Source organism: Pan paniscus, chromosome 21, assembly GCF_029289425.2.
Source record: "Pan paniscus chromosome 21, NHGRI_mPanPan1-v2.0_pri, whole genome shotgun sequence".
NCBI classification, from domain to species: Eukaryota; Metazoa; Chordata; class Mammalia; order Primates; family Hominidae; genus Pan; species Pan paniscus.
The window spans coordinates 64,758,523-64,772,546 of record NC_073270.2 but is presented as its reverse complement, the minus strand read 5'-3'; the positions used below and the strand labels follow the sequence as shown (position 1 = coordinate 64,772,546).

Sequence of the window (14,024 nt, the reverse complement as noted above, 5' to 3'; positions counted from 1 at the left end):
CAGGTGTGGTTGCTGTCATCAGACCCAGCTACATAATTTGCAGGGCCCAGGGCACAGTGAACCTGGAGAGCCCCTCGTTCAGCTCTGCATTACACTTCTGGACTTAGGGCCTCATGTGACTGCAGGGGTCGTGTGCCTGCCTTGCTGGCCGTGCCTGTCATACCGTCTACATGCGCTGGACCTGTTCGGAGAGTCTCGGGGCATCTTCAGAGCACCCCAGCTCTCCCCATGCTACAGGAAAGAAAAGCTTACACCTTGGGTGCCTTTTCACCCAGATTCAGGGACCAGGGCCCAGGACATCACAGCTCAGGCATCAGAGGCCAAGCACAAGGGGCCCTCCCCTCTCCAGGCTTGTTTCTCATGCTGTAGAATGTGCTGTTGGACTTCATAGTACCTGGATCATAACTATGGGTACCTGGAGGGAGGGGCACGATATCTCTTACCACACAATTTTGTGAGTTCTTAGCTTTTTCTTTAGAAGAAGCCAAAAACCGGCCGCTTTGGTAGATGCCACCTGATGACCTGGCAAGGGCAGCTGTGTCTGGGTTTCTTCCTCACAAGGACCCAGCTCCTGTAGTCAGGGAGGCCAGAGGGTTGACATGGGAGGAAGAAAGCCCCCTCTTGGCAATTGTCTTTCCACTCCTTTTATGCCCAGAGGTTGGGAGGCCTGGCTCCCACCCCCACCGCCAGCTCAAGCTTGGGGACTTCTCCCAGGATGGCCACCCCACCCCGCCTTCTGATGACTGATGGACACTAATGGTTTCCATGAGCGACTTGCCAAACAAATAAGAGACACATCAGTAGAGAGAGCCCCGGGTCCACACTTTGCCTCAGTGACCACTTTTTGGGGAACAAGGACTGAAACTTCTGGGCTGACGAAGCAGCTCTCCAGCCTTGCTCTCCACTCGGACAGTCATGCGGGGATTCCATGGCCACCTCAGCGCTTCCGGGAATGGTCATGGAAGCTTCTGGAAGTCAGGAGGCAGCCACTGTGACTTCCCCTTGCCCACGTGGCACGCTTGGAATGTGGTGAGTGCCACTGAGTATGGAGAGAGTCAGGCAAGCTCATCTGTGGGCCCTGTGCCAAGGGCCCCCAGCAAGGGCCTGTCAGGCCGCAGCCCAGAACGCCGGGCCCTGTTCTTACCAGAGAAGAAGGCCATGGTGTGGGCCCAAGGGCCATGACAAACAGAGGGGCCGCAGGGAGCGAGGAGCCCTCCTCCAGTTACAAAACCACGTCCTGGGGGGCCACTTCTGCTTTTGGTTCCTCATTTGACTAAGAAGAGTTGCGTTAGCAGAAAACCTTTCCAAGGCGTCTTTGGAAGTCACATTGAATAACTCCTGATGCCTGCGCCAAGTGGAATTTTCCTTTGGGGCATTTTCTAGAAGGATCCCTCCTTCCTTCTCTGCAAAAGGGAACCGTCCCCCCGAAAGGGCCTGGGCCTTTGGGAAAAGGGGTTTAGAAAGCCAGGCGCGGGGACCCTTCTTTGGGGGCGGTGGCCGCATCCCAGGATCCCTTCCTAGGGGAGGCCTGGGCCCAGATGTGAGGCTGGGGGCCTCTCCCCAGGGCTCAGGGCCCCAGGAATGCAGGGCCAAGGGGGCCCATGAGCCTGCGGCCCCCCACCCCGAAGCCAGGAACCCCGGCAAATGAGTCCAGCTGGACAGTCCCGCGCTCAGGGCGGCGGCCGGCGGCGGGGTCAGGCTTGGGGTCTGCCCGGCGACCTCGCGCCTGGCCCGCGAGTTCAGGTGCCCCGGAGCCAGGGAGGGAGCGGGGCGCGGAGCCGGGCGGGGAGGGCAGAGGTCACCGGGCGGGGCAGGAGCAGCGATGGGACAGCCCCGCCCCGGGGGAGTGTCCCGGCCTGGCCGCCGCAGCCTTAAGGGCCGGGCGGGGCAGGGGCCCAAAGTGCGGGGTCGGCCGGGTGCTGGGCCGAGGCCGAGGCCGGGGCGGGATCCAGAGCGGGAGCCGGCGCGGTATCTGGGACCCGGCGCGGGATCTGGGACTCGGAGCGGGATCCGGAGCGGGACCCAGGAGCCGGCGCGGGGCCATGGCGAGGCGCGGGCCAGGGTGGCGGCCGCTTCTGCTGCTCGTGCTGCTGGCGGGCGCGGCGCAGGGCGGCCTCTACTTCCGCCGGGGACAGACCTGCTACCGGCCTCTGCGGGGGGACGGGCTGGCTCCGCTGGGGCGCAGGTGGGCACCGGCGGGGAGGCAGCCCTGGGGGGACGGGAGGCCCATCGCCCGGGCCAGGCGCGCGCTCTGCCTCCTGGGGGCCCTGCGTCGCCAACAGGCCTTGGAAGGTCAGATCCAGCCGCTTCGTTTTGGGGGTCGCTCCTTCTCTTCCACATCCAGGGTGAGCCCTGATGTTTGTGGGGTTGGACAAGCCCCACCTGGCCAGAAAGCCAGGCCAGCCCCACCTCCTCGGCCTCTGGGGGTGGCCCTTACGGCGCGGCATGGCTGGGGGAGCAACCCGGTTCCCTCCTTTCGGGGGTGCCCTGCCTCCTTCACATTCTGAGAGCGCTGGAGCCTCCTAGTGTGAGGTGGGCCCACGCCTGGCTCACCTCTGGTGATTGTGGCCCCACTCCCATGCCCTCAGGTGTTGGGAAAGGCGGGAGGGCCCTACTGAGAGCTTCCTGGGCCCACGGCCCCCGGGAGCCCCAGCACCGATCTGGGTGGGGATGATCTCTTCCCAGCACATACCCGCGGCCTCATGAGTACCTGTCCCCAGCGGATCTGCCCAAGAGCTGGGACTGGCGCAATGTGGATGGTGTCAACTATGCCAGCATCACCCGGAACCAGCACATCCCCCAATACTGCGGCTCCTGCTGGGCCCACGCCAGCACCAGCGCTATGGCGGGTGAGTGGCCGCCCTTTGACTGTGGGCCAGGAAAGCCCATCCCGGCTGCCTCTTTATAGGCCCAGGCAGCTCAGCCCGCGGTTCCAGGGGCCTGTGATTCAAGGCCAGGTCAGCCTGGGCTGGGGTGCTAAGGCCGAGGAGCGCGGGCCTTTGCCCTCTGCTGAGGTGACCCAAGCTGGGTCATTCTGGGGCTTTTGGGTGATAGGCAGGACTAGGACTGAATCCCAGTGACAAGTGGCTGCCAGGTGCCCTCTCTCCCCCAAAGCTTGTGACCTCAGCCATTGGGATAGAAACAGAAATGCAAAATCACTGAGTCCCCAGGCTGTATTTGAGGATACAGAAGTAAACTGCTTCTCAGCACAGATGAAAGCCTGTCCTGGGCTTGGAATATTGGGTGAGGCTAGTTGGCTACAGCCCATGGCCTAACCTGGTCACTACCTCCAGCCTGGTGGGTTTCTATCTTAGGCTTTTGGCAGGAGTAGGGTAGGGAGGCTCTTAGCAAAGAGGAAGGGGAAACTGAGGCCCTCCCTATCAACAAGGCTGCTGCACCCTGCTTTGGGAGAGAAGGCGGGAGAAGGGACAGCTGCAAACCAGCCCCAGGCCCACCCCACAGCATTTGGAAGGGACTCTGCTATCCCCTCTCCAGTCACAGCACAGGGTCCAGGAGCCTGGATTTCCCCTGGAGATGGGACTTGCGTGGCCTGGGAGTTTGGCCCATGAGCACTGTGGTGCTATTGCCTCTTCCCTGGCCTTGGTCCTCATGGGTCAGGCCTGCTGTACACCCATGTGAAAAGGATAGACTACAGTGTGGCTGCCGCTGTGGGCCAAGGCTGGGGGACATGCGTTTGCGTGTGCTCCATCTCACTGACGCCTCCTCAATGCCATGATTGCTTCCAGTTTGCAGATGAAGAAGCAGGCTTTTTGCAGAGAGATGGGGAGGCTTGAGCATAGTGTGAGTGACAGCTGAGATTTGAGCCCGGAAGCCTGGGCTTTGTGCCAGGATGTCTGATGGGCTCAGTCTTGTGAATGAGGGGTTCTTGCTCTGGGGGTAGGGTCTGGACCCCAGAGCCAGCCAGCTGAAGCTGTGGCATCCGTGGCGTCTCCCCCGGGGGCTGGAACACTCTTCTGACCGTTCAAAGGTCCCTTTGATGTGGATGGAGCTGGAAGGTCTGGGAGACCTTGGGCGGGCTGCAGGGTGTGGGTGGGGCTAGAGGCAGAGGACTGGGCAGAGTCTAGGGGAAGTGTCCAGGCCTGGCACCCGCTGAGGAAGTGAAAGAGCCTTTGAGGGTGGGGTGAGGGTGAGGGGAGGATAGAAAGGTCACCAGGTGCCTGTGGGAAGCCTTGAACTCTTTGAGAGGGAGTCAGGTGACAAGATGTACGTCTGTGAAGGACTGCGGGTAGGAAGGAGATGGCTTTCAGATGGATGCGGGACCCTGGCCAGGGGTCAGCCCTGCCGCATTTCCCCAGGGGACTCTCTCTGGGCGGATGACTGCTGCACCCCACTTTCTCCTGAAACCTCCTTCTCAGCGCACCCAGGCCCAGGCACTCGCTTCCTCTTTCACTGAGGAATAGAAGCCACCAGAAGGGGACTTCCACGGGGCCCTGGCCATTTGCCAGCCAAGGCAGCAGGTCCTCCATTTGTCTTCCCTCCTCTCCCCCAGGATCACATGTCTTGTCCCCTCACTGAGCCCGTCCCTTCCCACTCAGGGAAGCTCTCCCACCTGGAAAAAAGGAACACAAAGCCCCTGGCCCCACCCCGCCCCAATTCTGGGCTCCCTAGGGAAGTATCTGGAGTCCCTCCACTTCCTCTTCTCTACCCTTGAACCCACTCCAGCCTCAGTCCCACCTCTGCCACTCCACCGGCACTGTTCTTTCCACTGCCACCTGGGGCCCACCGTGAAGCATTCTCCTGATCACGTCTCCCCAGGATGCTTCCTTCTCCTGCACCATACTGCCCGCCTCCACCTCCCTGGCCACTCCTTCCCCTCTCCCCAGCTGTCTGCTCCTCAGAGTTCTGAGTGTCAGCTTCCCCAGGACCAACCCTTCACCTGAACTCAGCTTGACATCCACCTGCCCACTCCCCCGCTGGCCCGGTCACCTGACGCCTCCAGCCTCAGACCTTCAGGTCTGGATGGCTCCTTCCACTACTGTCACCTGACAGCCCATTTCTTCCCCAGTCCTCCCTGGCTGTCCTTCCGGCTATGCAGGCAAAAGCCTGGACTGGTACCCGACTCCTCTGTTTTCTGTCCCTCATATAATCCACCCACAAGTCTTGTCGGTTCTACCTTCGAAGCAGATGCAGAAATCACGCACCGCCCACCACCTCCTCCAGGTCTAAGCCACACCGCCCCACTGCCGACTGCCCTCACTGGTCTCCTGGCCTCTGCCCCTGCGGCCACAGTGAGCCTGTGACAACCCATCAGAACATGTTCTTTGGCTTGAAACCCTCTCAGGATTCCACTCAGATAAAAGACAGAACCCTCTGGCCTTCAAGAGCCTTCACCATCGGGCTCCCTCCCAGTCCCCCCTTCCTCCCCTGCTCCTGCAGAGAGTGGAGCAGGGAGGTAGCTTCTCCCACCAGGCACCTCCTCTCTCCCTGAGGTCCCATGGCTCCCTCCCTCCCTCCTATGGATGTCACCTCAGCGGGGTCTTCCTCAGCCACCCTATGCATATGACACCCCACTTCCTGAATTATCTCCCGGATTTATTTTTCTTCATGGTGCTGTAGACTTTGCACAGTTACAGATGCTCCTTGACTTAACCGTGGGGTCATGTCCCGACAACCCCCTCGTAAGTTGAAAACACCGTGAGTGGAAAATGTGTTTGACACACCCAACCTCCTGCACACCCTGGCTTGGCTTTGTCTGCGTTAAACGTATTCAGGACACTTGTGTTAGCCCACAGTTGGGTGTGAGTAATAAGCCCATTCCCAGATGGGGCTGGTGGGATGAAGGATTGAGTTTGGCCGTGGGAGAAGCTTGTGCATACCTCAGTGAGCTGGTTAGGCCGGGTCCAGATGCTTCAGGCAGGAGTAGACGGAGAGGCCAGAACCGAAACTGCTCATCCATCCGAGCTCTGCCTCTGGGCCAGGACTGCTGTCGACGGGTTGGGTGGGGCATAGAAGGATAGGGCTCGGGGGCAGGCCATGGGACGCCCTGCACTGCCAAGTGGAACTCCAGAAGCCCAGGCAGGAGGTGCTTCCAGAAGGATGGAGCGACCGCTGTGCTGACTGCTGCCGGAGAGTGGTCAGCTCGGATGACAGTGGAGAAGTGACCTTTAGCAAGAGAGAAAGGGCTGAAGAGGAGCGGGGCAGTAGGGGTCGGGGCACTGTCTCAAACCATTGAGTAAAGCAGAAAACCGTGATAGTGAGTGGGAGGGGCCGGGGGCTTCCCCTGTTGTTGTGAGAAAGGCAAGTTTGGGGTGTGCAGATCTGCTTAGAGGGGGCATAGCTGACAAGGGAGCAGGGAGAAGGAAAGCTGGAGGGAGCCAAGTCCTTGGGAGGAAACAGGATGGAACCTAGGGTGGGCCGGTCAGGTGGGAGGGGACAAACCAGCCACCGGCTGCTCCAGGAAGAGGGTGTGGGGTGCAGAGCATGGGCAGGCTGGGTGGCGGCAGGATGGAGGTCTGCTTTGGGACTTTTCAGTGATGCATGAAGCAAAGTCACCAGGGCAGGGACAGTTCCAGAAGGCCCCTGGCTGGGCGACCGGGAGGAGGCCAGGTGGAGGAGCGGACTGTGGGGCAGTGTGGGAGAGTCTGGAAGGTGACAAGAGATGGAGGGGATGTGCAGGTCCAGAGGGGGCTGCCAATGGGCAGAGGGACCCCCTGCTCATTGTGCCCTGGGGGAGGGACAGGTGAGGCTGCAGGAAGAGTTCCGACTTGAAGGTGGGGTCAGGAGATGAGGCCTGAGGCAGGTGCAGGGGCGTGTGGCTGTGAAATCATTGTCCTGGGAGGGCAGAGTGAGATGACCCTGAACATGGGCCTGGGTTTCCTTCTGGGATCTGTTTTATTGCATTTGTGCCTGGGAAGGGAAGCAGGTCCCTCGGTGACCACCCTCAGCTGTCCCTGGCTGCACCTTGGGATTTAGAGCCCAGCCACCTGGGCAGTGAGGGCATGGTCAGCCAGCCGCTGGGAGCCCTCTGCATCCCCCAGTGCCTTCCGGGCTGGGTCCCTGCTGGCCTTCCCCAGCCCTCAGGACCGCATCTGGCCCCTCACTGGGGCTCGTGCGGCTCCCTGGGCTATACTCGTTCACAGAGCTGACACCTTGGCCCCCTGTCCACGAGGGCAGGGACGGTCTCTCCTGGCTGGCTTTGGGGTGTGGCCCACTTGCCATGGGTGGCTGAGTCTCTGTCCATTCAGCCCTTCATTCAGCAGGCACTTCTCAGGTGTCTGCAGGGCCAGATGCTGGTGACCGCCTGGCCCTGGCCCTGCTCTCATGGCATTTGTAGTGGGAGGTGTGGCAGACAGGACAGTGCCCAAAGAAGGCCAGGAGAGGCCTCTCTGCAGAGCGACGTCTGAGCGGAGACCTCCATGAAGAGGTCAGCAGGGAGAAGGAGACACAGGCAGCTGGGCAGAGCTGAAGGCAGGCCAGGCTGGGCAGCGCCTGCATCCCGCCCGAGGCGTCCAGGTCCGTTCGGGGAAGTGGGTGGAGAGTAGGTGAGTGCTGACCGGCGGGTGCTGACTGTTGCAGATCGGATCAACATCAAGAGGAAGGGAGCGTGGCCCTCCACCCTCCTGTCCGTGCAGAACGTCATCGACTGCGGTAACGCTGGCTCCTGTGAAGGGGGTAATGACCTGTCCGTGTGGGACTACGCCCACCAGCACGGCATCCCTGACGAGACCTGCAACAACTACCAGGCCAAGGACCAGGGTAGGCTGCTGCCCGTGCCCCCACTCCACCCTCCTGCCCTCCACTCCCTCTTCCACGGGCACTCGTGGCTGAGGACCCAGCCTGACCCCGTGCTCCTCACATTGGCTGGTGGCTGGGGAGCTGCGGGAGGGCAGAGGTTGCAGCCCCCAGGGGCGCTGGTGCTCTTGACCATGAGGGGTAGTGTTCCCAGTGCCAGCTCCAGCCTCTCCCTGCAGAAGCCCCCTCTGCTATCTTGCACCCGCTCGGGCTGGGGATCAGAAAACTGGACCCCGTAGTCCCTGTTGAGAAGCCCAACGAAAAAGCCTGCTGCAGGAGCGGTCTGAAGAGCATCCTTGGCCACGCGCAGTGGCTCATGCCTGTAATCTCAGCACTTTGGGAGGCCGAGACAGGCAGATCACTGGGGGTCAGGAGTTCAAGACCAGCCTGGCCAACACGGTGAAATCCCGTCCCTACCAAAAGCACAAAAATTAGCTGGGTGTGGTGGTGCACACCTGTAATCCCAGCTACTTGGGCAGCTGAGGCAGGAGCATTGCTTGACCCGGGAGGCAGAGGTTGCAGTGAGCCAAGATCGCGCCACTGCACTCTAGCCTGGGTAACAGAGCAAGACTATGGCTCAAAAAAAAAAAAATACCGGCCCTGTCCTCATGTCTCCAGCCTCGTGGAAGAGTGTCTTGCTCCTGTGCCCCTTTGGCTGGGCCTGAATGTGGTGTTTGAGTTGACATGCTGGCATTTTAGTGGCTTTTTGGGCCTTTGTAGGGGAGAGGTGTAGGGGGCCTTGTGGAGGGAGGGTTCATTTTCCAGGAGCTTTGGTGGAGAGCAGGTGGGGAGGTGCTGCCCCAAACTGGAAGGAGCCATTGGCTTGGTTCCTGTTCTGGTGACCCAGGGCCCAGGTCCCCCACATTCAGGTGCGGCTATGGCCAAGGGGGTGCTGTGTGGATGAGCAGACCCAAGCTAGCCTGGAATCCCTAGAGCTGGCACATTCCTTTCAGGCTGCTCCCATTGGAAACAGAAGGAAAGAAAAGTCCAGACCCTAATCCCATAATTGGTAGGTTTTGTTTGTTTGTTTGTTTTTGAGAGGGAGTTTTGCTCTTGTTGCCCAGGCTGGAGTGCAATGGCACAATCTCTGCTCACTGCAACCTCCGCCTCCCGGGTTTGAGTGATTCTCCTGCCTCAGCCTCCTGAGTAGCTGGGATTACAGGCATGCGCCACCACGCCCAGCTACTTTTGTATTTTTTAGTAGAGACGAGGTTTCTCCATGTTGTTCAGGCTGGTCTTAAACTCCCAACCTCAAGTCATCCACCTGCCTTGGCCTCCCAAAATGGTGGGATTACAGGCATGAGCTGCTGCGCCCGGCCATAACTGGTAGTTTGTTTTTTTTTTTTTGAGACGGAGTCTCGCTCTTTCGCCCAGGCAGGACTGCAGTGGCGCGATCTCGGCTCACTGCAAGCTCCGCCTCCTGGGTTCACGCCACTCTCCTGCCTCAGCCTCCCGAGTAGCTGGGACTACAGGTGCCCGCCACCGCGCCCGGCTAATTTTTTGTATTTTTAGTAGAGACGGGATTTCACTGTGTTAACCAGGATGGTCTTGATCTCCTGACCTCGTGATATGCCGCCTCGGCCTCCCAAAGTGCTGGGATTACAGGTGTGAGCCACCGCGCCCGGCCATAACTGGTAGTTTTAAGCCACCTGACTCAGATCTCCCTCACAGCCAGAGCAGAGAGCTGGGAAAGCCCAGCAGCTGCTTGCTTTGCTGCCTCCACCCCTGCCCCAGGCTATATAGGCTGGCCCCAGCGCCCTGTGCACTCTGAACTGGCAGAAGGTCCTCTGGGCACCACCCTCTGCCAACGGGGCTCCCTTGCCTTGCCTCTCAGGCCTTATTGTTCAGCCAGAAAGAATTCTCCTGGACTGGCTGAGTGAGTCCTTCGAGAAGGGGGACAGATGAAGGCGCAGAGGGAAGGGCTATCAGATGGCTCTGGAAGCAGGAAGCAGGTATCAGGTGGTCTCCAGGGCCACGCCCACTCCACGCCAAACTGCTCTCGCCCAGCCGAGGCCAGTCCCCTCCAACCCACCCAGCCTGACAGGAGCAGATGGAGCTCATCAGAAACCTGATTGTGTGACTGGTGACCGCGGTGGCTCACACCTGTAATCCCAGCACTTTGGGAGGCTGAGGCGGGCGGATCACTTGAGACCAGGAGTTCGAGACCAGACTGGCCAACATGGTAAAACCCTGTCCCTACTAAAAATACAAAAAATAGCCGAGCGTGGTGGCATGCGCCTGTAATCCCAGCTACTCAGGAGGCTAAGGCAGGAGAATCACTTGAACCCAGGAGGCAGAAGTTGCAGTGAGCCAGGATCATACCACTGAACTCCAGCCTGGGTGACAGAGTGAGACTCTGTCTCCAAAAAACAAAGAAAAGAAAAGAATAAAAAAACCTGATTGCGATAAATAGTCGGCTTTGTAGTGTTAGCAAAAGTGTGGCCACACATCCACCATTTTCCCGTAGTACTGGGCACTGGGCACTTGGTGTGCAAGGAACAAATTGAACCAGTGTCTGAGCCTCAAGGTGCTCATGTTCCTGGGGGAGGAATCCCGACAGATGTGTAACTATGACAGACAGGTCGCGCCAAAGCAGCGAATGGCAGGCCGAGGGCCGCCGTGTGGATGGAGTGAAAAGTGGGAACACAGTGACTCTGAGCCTTGCAAAACCGAGAGCTGTACTTTTTTTTTTTTTAATTAATTTATAAAATTTTTTTTCTGTAGAGATGAGGTCTCGCTCTGTTGTCCAGGCTGGTCTCAAGACTACTGGCATCAAGCCATCCTCCTGCCTTGGCCTCCCAAAGTGCTGGGATTACAGGTGTGAGCCACCACGCCTGTCCTTTCTTTTCTTTCTTTTTTTTTTTGAGACGGAGTCTCGCTCTTGTCGCTCAGGCTGGAGTGCAATGGTGCGATCTTGGCTCACTGCAACCTCTGCCTCCCGGGTTCAAGCGATTCTCCTGCCTCAGCCTCCACTGAGTAGCTGGGATTACAGGCATCCGCCACCACACCCAGCTAATTTTTGTACTTTATTAGTAGAGACGGGGGTTTCACCATGTTGGCCAGGCTGGTCTCAAACTCCTGACCTCAGGTGATCCACCCACCTCGGCCTCCCAAAGAGCTGGGATTACAGGCGCCTGGCCCTCTTTATTTTATTTTTTAAGCCTAATTCTTGATAACCTCTTAAGTCGAAATAACCAGAATTTTTTTTTTTGGTCCCCTCAGCGTGGGCACAGAAGAAAATGCTTTTTTGTGGTTGTTGTTACCCAAAGTATTGGCCTATTTATTCACCAGCCAGCAATAGAGACATTTTATTAAGTGCTAATCATTTGATTATGCTCCATTTTCAGCTGGAAAGTATTGTGGAAAGGTCCTTCTCCAGCCATTAGAGGAAAAAGGCGAACTCCTGGGTGCCTACTATGTGCTAATTAATGTCTGTCTCTTTTCTTCTCTGCCAAGGCCTGGGGAAGGGCTTTTCATAACTCCCTGGCAGCTGAAAGAAGAGCGTCATTAAGCAGCACCTAATAGCAAGATGATTTCGGTTCTTAGCTGCTGAGTGGTAGGCTGCATGATGAGAGTGGAGAGTGGGCTTGGCGGGCTTCTTTGTCAGTGGGTTGATGAGGAGACGGCCTCATGCTGACTTTTCTTGCTCTCCCCCAGAGTGTGACAAGTTTAACCAATGTGGGACATGCAATGAATTCAAAGAGTGCCATGCCATCCGGAACTACACCCTCTGGAGGGTGGGAGACTACGGCTCCCTCTCTGGGAGGGAGAAGATGATGGCAGAAATCTACGCAAATGGTCCCATCAGGTAAGGAGAGGTCCCGCGGGCGAAGAGAGGTTTGCGGGTGAGGAAAGGTCCCGCGGGTGAGGAAAGGTCCCGCGGGTGAGGAGAGATCCGCGGTGACAGCGCCAGTGTGGGCTCATGTCGGTGCTCATGTAGGCACCTCTGTCCTTCGCCACTTTCCTTCTGGCCAGTTGTACTCAGTAGGCTCGAGACAGCCACATCATTTCCCCTCTAAGAACTTCAGTTTTCTCAGAGTTAACACTCAGCTGATAGCAAGTCTGCCCCTATGGATGGTTGTGCGGAATGCGGATGAGACGCTCCAAGCTGTACCGAGGGGGCAGTTTCAGCAGGGAAGACACTATGTGAATAACAACAGAAGTTTATCCAGAACCGTCAGATATACACTACCTGAGTCGGGTTTACACTTTTTTGTCATATCAGATTTTTTTTTTTTTTTTTTGAAACAGTCTCACTCTGTCACCCAGGCTGGAGTGCAGTGGTATGATCTTGGCTCACTGCAGCCTTGACCGCCCGGGCTCAAGCTATCCTCCCGCCTCAGCCCCCTCCACCGAGTAGCTGGGACTACTGGCGCACACCACCACACCCAGCTAATTTTTGTATTTTCTGTAGAGGTGGGGTTTCGCCATCTTGCCCAGGCTGGTCTTGAATTCTTGGACTCAAGCGATCCACCTGCCTCGGCCTCCCAAAGTGCTGGAATTACAGGCGTGAGCCACGGCGCCCAGCCATATCAGATTATTTCTAATGACGGTAAATTCTCTCAATTTAAAGTGGTAATTCTTTAACTGCTTGCTCTCAGCTGTGGAATAATGGCAACAGAAAGACTGGCTAACTACACCGGAGGCATCTATGCCGAATACCAGGACACCACATATATAAACCATGTCGTTTCCGTGGCTGGGTGGGGCATCAGTGATGGGACTGAGTACTGGATTGTCCGGAATTCATGGGGTGAACCATGGGTAAGATGTTTTCATTTTCTTAAGGTCATTCCTAGAAAAAAACGTCCTGGTACTCCTCTTGCTTGAATGGTTCTGTTGACGTTTAGCTGAAAACTGGGGCCTTGACAGAGGGTTCCTTGCTCCAACTGTCTCAGCCACCGCGCGAGTGGCTTTTGGGGCCAGACCCTTCTCTGACATGCGCGGCTGCCGCCATCCTGTGCACTTCGGGTGTTCAGCAGCATCCCTGGCCCCTCCACCCACTAGGTGACTCCCCGCAATCCCAGTGTGACCAAAACTGTCTCCAGATGGTGCCTGGTGCGCTGGGGAAGTCCCTGTGAGCACTGCTGGAGAGGGGCTCTGCCACCCTCTTCCTTTACAACCAGCTCATTCTTTTTCCTATCATGGTTTTTGGGCTCCCCTAAAATACTGTGTCGGTTTTTCAAAAATACTCGAGTTGGGCCAAAAATCCAGGAGAGAGAAATTAACTGCCAGACCTAGTCTTAGCCATTAATAATTTAAGACACAGAAATTCATGATTAAGAAATGGGGGGAAAGCGGTTCATGTGCAGGTGATGAAATGTCGTCATTTTTTACTAGGTGACTAATGGGGGTAGTAGTAGCTGGAGGAGGCAGCAGTCTAGAGTCAACATGTTTTGTGAGATGAATTCACTTCTGGCATAGAGGGCCCTCATGTTAAACATTAACCAAGTGAAATGTTTCACAAAAGGTATTTCAGAACAGGGGTCATGGGAAAGCTGAGGGGCAGCTGAGTGGGCTGTCTGGATCCCCCAAGGCTGGCCTGAGAGATGGAGGCAGAAAGCAGGGGGCTGACCGCAGCAAGGGGAGCGGGAGACGGCTGCAGATGGGCTGACGCGCGATCCCACTTCTCACAGGGCGAGAGAGGCTGGCTGAGGATCGTGACCAGCACCTATAAGGATGGGAAGGGCGCCAGATACAACCTTGCCATCGAGGAGCACTGTACATTTGGGGACCCCATCGTTTAAGGCCATGTCACTAGAAGCGCAGTTTAAGAAAAGGCATGGTGAGCCATGACCAGAGGGGATCCTATGGTTATGTGTGCCAGGCTGGCTGGCAGGAACGGGGGTGGCTATCAATATTGGATGGCGAGGACAGCGTGGTACTGGCTGCGAGTGTTCCTGAGAGTTGAAAGTGGGATGACTTATGACACTTGCACAGCATGGCTCTGCCTCACAATGATGCAGTCAGCCACCTGGTGAAGAAGTGACCTGCGACACAGGAAACGATGGGACCTCAGTCTTCTTCAGCAGAGGACTTGATATTTTGTATTTGGCAACTGTGGGCAATAATATGGCATTTAAGAGGTGAAAGAGTTCAGACTTATCACCATTCTTATGTCACTTTAGAATCAAGGGTGGGGGAGGGAGGGAGGGAGTTGGCAGTTTCAAATCGCCCAAGTGATGAATAAAGTATCTGGCTCCGCACGAGACTGAGGCTGCCCGTGCCTTATTCACACACAGAAACAATGTCACATCAGGACCTAATCCAAC

General features: G+C 57.3%; 1 protein-coding gene across 1 annotated transcript; it reads left to right on the top strand.

The window, feature by feature from the left end:
• Positions 1–1,848: 1,848 nt before the first annotated feature.
• CTSZ (cathepsin Z) lies at positions 1,849–13,961 on the top strand. The gene is made up of 6 exons (XM_003810802.6): positions 1,849–2,185; positions 2,686–2,849; positions 7,537–7,716; positions 11,410–11,560; positions 12,354–12,516; positions 13,389–13,961. Exons 1-6 carry the CDS (start codon positions 2,043–2,045, stop codon positions 13,497–13,499), a joined length of 912 nt encoding a protein of 303 aa, XP_003810850.1. The 5' UTR covers positions 1,849–2,042; the 3' UTR covers positions 13,500–13,961.
• The last annotated feature ends 63 nt before the right edge of the window (positions 13,962–14,024 follow it).

Excerpts from the sequence above, each read along its gene's own strand:
- CTSZ (XM_003810802.6), top strand. The coding sequence starts at position 2,043 with ATGGCGAGGCGCGGGCCAGGGTGGCGGCCGCTTCTGCTGCTCGTGCTG. Across the intron at positions 2,186-2,685 it reads CTGGCTCCGCTGGGGCGCAG|CACATACCCGCGGCCTCATG; the intron begins GTGGGCACCGGC and ends ATCTCTTCCCAG. Across the intron at positions 12,517-13,388 it reads ATTCATGGGGTGAACCATGG|GGCGAGAGAGGCTGGCTGAG; the intron begins GTAAGATGTTTT and ends CACTTCTCACAG.